Below are 4,774 nucleotides of genomic sequence, written 5' to 3' on the forward strand. Positions count from 1 at the left end.
TGATGATGATAATTCTCATCCTACTTAATTAACACCAGATTATGAATTACGCCTATATTACAGTCACATCTCACTTTGACCTAACTGTGTTAACATGGTACTACGGTCTATTGACACTTGGAGTTGGAGTAGCTCTTTTTAAAAGAAAATTAAATAAATTTAATGGTTGATACAAAATTACTCTTCATTTAATATAGAAAATATTGTGTATAAATTATTTTCTTAAAAAATATTGCATTATCACACTGAAATGAGTGAGCCGTGCATTATATTTTTCCTGGCCGGGATAGAACGTTACGGTGCTACCCGCCTGTGGCACCCCACTTGTAGTCTCATTTATATTTGAAAAATTCTACACATCGTCCCGGTACCACATGATTATTTTATTTTATTTTTATTTTTTTCTTTTACAATATGTGTGATGTATAAATGATAAGTAGAAGAATAAATTAAAAATAAATAAATCAAATAAAAAATCAAATATGACGTAGGTTATATGAATGATGAGTAGAATGACTCTTTATAATCTCTCTTTAAGGAAAAGTTTCAGGTTCAACTTTTGACGGAAAAGAAATAATTACTTTTATGTATAACCAATTAGACAGGATTAAGATCCCGTTTGGATACATAAATAATTTCATCTCATTTTATCTCATTTCACCATTATAAATTTTTTAAATTTTTATACAAAATATAATAAACAATTCAACTTTTTCAAATTACAAAATAATAATAATATTTTAATAATATTTTATTCAACTTTTATTTAAAATCATTTCATCTCACTTCACTTCACTATCCAAACGGGTCTTAAAAGAAAAACAAATCAAGAGTAACGACCCAAACAATGCTGTAAAAAAAAAAAAAAAACCAGAACAGAACCTTGGAGCTTCTTTTTTTTTTTTTTTTATGCCTGGCTTGGACGTTCATATCCTTTAAAGATTATTCTTTGGGAAGTTGTGGAAACCTGTATGGACATATAATATTAAGGTAAAAGGGAACTTCAAAAACAAAAGACGAAAAAACTGAAGGAAAGAAAAAAAGAAGAAAAACTAAAGAAATTGGAATTTATTGTTCATTAGTAGGGGGGAAAAGCACATGATTTTTTTATTTTTTTTAATAATTTCCCCACGTCACAAAAAAAAAAAAAAAATGATTAGAAAACAAGGTAAGACGAGATGCAACTGAGAGAGAGGATATGATATCAAACTCCCATATAACACCGATCAACAAAACCATCAAAAAAACAGAGGACAAAAGCCAAACGAAAGCCTTCTCTTTTTTCCCTTGCGTGGACAATTTAGTAAACAAATATAATAGCAATGAACAAGCTCTAAACCTAATCCTTGTACTTCATCTCGGACATCAGGAAGCCGGGCATGTCAAACAAGGCTGAGAACTTCTCAACATCAGCCTTGAGACCCTCAATGTCCTTGTTGTTAACCAGGCCCTTGTTGAAGTCCTTCAATAGCTTTCCATACTGCTTTTGGATGCTCAAGGTGATAGTCACCGACCGGTGAAGGAACTCTCCTATCTGTTCGAAGTCCTTCTCCACCAACCCTCTTGAAGTCATGGCCGGGGTACCTGCCAGAAAACACTCACTGTTACTTATCCATGACAGACAAAGGATGCCCAACAATTAAAATACGAACAACAACTGCAATTCGTATTATCACGTGAAAGGAAAAAAAAAAAAAAACGAAAACCGTAACCAAAGAAGCCTGATTGCATGAACAAACTGTCCCAAGAACGTCGTTTTATATCAATGGTAATTTCAGTTATCAAACTTTCATACAAGTCAAGTTCTCTTTAAAAGTCATACTACCAAGGTGTATGCATACAACCGCTAAAAGAGGAGTATTTAAAGCCAGCTTAACCTCGGAGTAACATCACATTTTTCATGAATACTTTCATTTCCTCTCCAAGTTAATCACAAGAAAACCGTTAAAATAAAACTAGTTTTATCTGGTAGTTCTCACCAATTCGTACTCCTCCAGGAGCCAAAGCACTGCTATCACCAAACACAGCATTCTTGTTCACGGTGATATTGCACAAGTCACAAAGCTTCTCGACCTTATTGCCTGCAAGAACACCATTAACATATTAGAATTGTAGTGGAACCAATGCTCACAAAAGTCACATTTACTAGACTAAAATATCGTTTCTTTTACCAGTCAACCCAAGAGGCCGAAGATCCCACAGGACAAGGTGGTTCTCAGTTCCTCCGGTGACAAGCTTGTATCCCTTGCTCATCAGGTAGTTTCCAAGGGCAACTGCATTGGCCTTGACCTGTTTGGCATAGACCTTGAACCCAGGTGACGTGGCCTGTTTCAGAGCAACAGCCAAGGCACCAATCTGGTGATTGTGGGGACCACCCTGCAGAGAGGGGAAAACAGAAAAGTTGATCTTGTCTTCAAAGTCGTAAACTGCATCCTCTGGCTGGCCCTTCTTGGCTGGTTTAGGCCCCTTCCTGTAGAAAATCATACCAGCCCTAGGACCCCTCAAGCTCTTGTGGGTTGTGGTGGTAACTATATCGCAGAATTCAAAGGGATTTGCAGCTTCCTACACTCAAAAAGAAAAGCATATACTTAGACAAGAAACACCTAGGTCTTGAAAAGTTAAGTAGGATCGTAAAATCCATATATAATCGACAATGCAAATGTTTCAAAGCTCTAATAGATTTGCAATCCAAAGATGCTGTGTAGAAGGGATCCAATAATTGAATTCATTATTTATTTGTAGGATTTGAAATCAAGACTTCGTGCCAAGCTCTGAACATATTTCTGACAAAAAATTCTGAGACTGAATTTAGTTTAACTTACAACTTGACTGTCTGTACAGGACAAAGAGATCAATTAAGAGAAAAAAGGAAGCCTAGTAAAAAGACAGATTCATAATACCTCCGAGCTCAGCATAATTTGCAAGCAACCAGAATCAATCCATTCACTCATAACAAAATAAGATTGATAAGTCATTCACTTATAAACAAATTTCCAAGGATCAAATTGACATCTAACCAAATTACACAGGATAAAGCACTAACAACAATATATTTCCACATTCATACCCATCTTATCTTTTACTTTTTTCTAGAGGGGATGTTACTATGGCAGGTCCGAACTTGCATGTCCACTGCATGAGGCAGTGTAATAGAAAGCACGGCATTTCAATAGATAGCTACAATCTCCCGGTACAATTATTCCAGATCCGGCACTACAATACCGTCATGAAACCAGACACTCACCCATTTCCTTCCCACAACACACTTTTACGATCTACTAAATCTATAATACAATGCATCCAAAAGCTGAGGAACGAATTCGAATTACATCATTGCAAATGATTGTTAAATGCGTACGAACCGTGCAAATGCAGATCTACACAACCAATCGCTAAAAGGTCAGGTTCGCAAACTAACAAATATGCTTGGATTAGAAAATTCACAGATCAAGAATTTGATAAATTCTTCCTTCTTAAAACAACCTAACCGTGACATGCAGATCTAATCCCAGCGAATATAGCAATAACCAATCAAATCACAAAGAGATCAAAAGAAATCAGCAATAAAAAATAAAAGATCATATACCTGAGCAGCAACAAGACCACTAATATGAGCCATGTCACAAAGCAACAGCGCGCCGCACTTGTCGGCGACAGAGCGGAACTTGGCGTAATCCCAGTCCCTGGGATAAGCACTCCCACCGCAAATGATCAACTTGGGCCTGAAATCCAAGGCTTTCTCCTCCAGCTTATCGTAATCGATATACCCAGTGGTGGAATTCACCTTGTAGGGTAGACTCTCGAAGTAAATCGAGGTAGCGGAGATCTTCTTCCCTCCGGAGGTGTAGTAGCCATGGGTGAGGTGACCACCGGAAGGAAGATCCAAACCCATGATGCGGTCGTGGGGTTGGAGCACGGCCGTGTAGGCAGCAAAGTTAGCAGGTGAGCCGGAGTAGGGCTGGACATTGACGCCCCACTTGGTGGGATCGAGGTGGAAGGCCTGGAGGGCACGAGACCTGCAAAGGTTCTCGATCTCGTCGATGAACTCGTTACCTCCATAGTAACGGTTACCGGGCATGCCCTCAGAGTACTTGTTGGTTAAGGCGCTGCCGAGGGCCTCGATGACAGCGAAGGAGGTGAAGTTCTCCGAGGCGATAAGCTCAATGCCGCGGCATTGGCGGCGCTTCTCCTTCTCGATGAGGTCGTGGATTTCTGGGTCGACGGTTTGGAGAGGTGTGTTTCCCCAATCGTTTACGGGATCCATTTCGAGAGAGAGAGAGAGAGGGGTACAGAAGGAGAGGAGAGGAGAGGAGAGATGAGGACAAGGAAATGCTGTGAAATCTGGGTTATAGTTATAGGAGCTGCTTCGGCTGGTGAAAGTACCAATTTAGCCCTTTTCTTGGTGGGAGTTGGAGTCTTCGGTAATTTAGGTGTGCGGAGGTGGCTAGACCACACAAGTTGGAGATTTTAATTTTATCCCTTTTTTAAATCTTTATATTTAATATCCAGAGTCAATTTTTTATTCTCACATAAAATAAAAAAAAATAAATAAATAGGTATTTCTATATGCAAATTAAGGATTAGGTATGGAAATTTGTGGACACGGTCGTCTTGTTGTATGAAGTTATGAATATTCGATAGAGAAAATATACTTACAATCGTGAATTGCGTAACCGCCGCGTAATCGCTTTGAAAAAAATGAATAAAACATGGGACCCACATGAAAAAAATTAATTTTTTAATAGTGGACCCCACTCTTTTTCAAAGCGATTAC

The 4,774-nt window shown here is 38.4% G+C and overlaps 1 protein-coding gene across 1 annotated transcript; it reads right to left on the reverse strand.

The window, feature by feature from the left end:
- Positions 1-1,048: 1,048 nt before the first annotated feature.
- Positions 1,049-4,336, reverse strand: LOC109008438 (serine hydroxymethyltransferase 4). Its single transcript, XM_018988520.2, has 4 exons — positions 3,587-4,336; positions 2,172-2,562; positions 1,980-2,081; positions 1,049-1,584 (listed from the first exon to the last, which is right to left on the reverse strand). Exons 1-4 carry the CDS (start codon positions 4,262-4,264, stop codon positions 1,340-1,342), a joined length of 1,416 nt encoding a protein of 471 aa, XP_018844065.1. The 5' UTR covers positions 4,265-4,336; the 3' UTR covers positions 1,049-1,339.
- Between the last annotated feature and the right edge of the window lie 438 nt (positions 4,337-4,774).

Source organism: Juglans regia, chromosome 7 (assembly GCF_001411555.2).
Source record: "Juglans regia cultivar Chandler chromosome 7, Walnut 2.0, whole genome shotgun sequence".
Taxonomy (NCBI): domain Eukaryota; kingdom Viridiplantae; phylum Streptophyta; class Magnoliopsida; order Fagales; family Juglandaceae; genus Juglans; species Juglans regia.

Excerpts from the sequence above, each read along its gene's own strand:
- LOC109008438 (XM_018988520.2), bottom strand. The coding sequence starts at position 4,264 with ATGGATCCCGTAAACGATTGGGGAAACACACCTCTCCAAACCGTCGAC. Across the intron at positions 2,082-2,171 it reads TCGGCCTCTTGGGTTGACTG|GCAATAAGGTCGAGAAGCTT; the intron begins GTAAAAGAAACG and ends GTGTTCTTGCAG. Across the intron at positions 1,585-1,979 it reads TCCTGGAGGAGTACGAATTG|GTACCCCGGCCATGACTTCA; the intron begins GTGAGAACTACC and ends GTTTTCTGGCAG.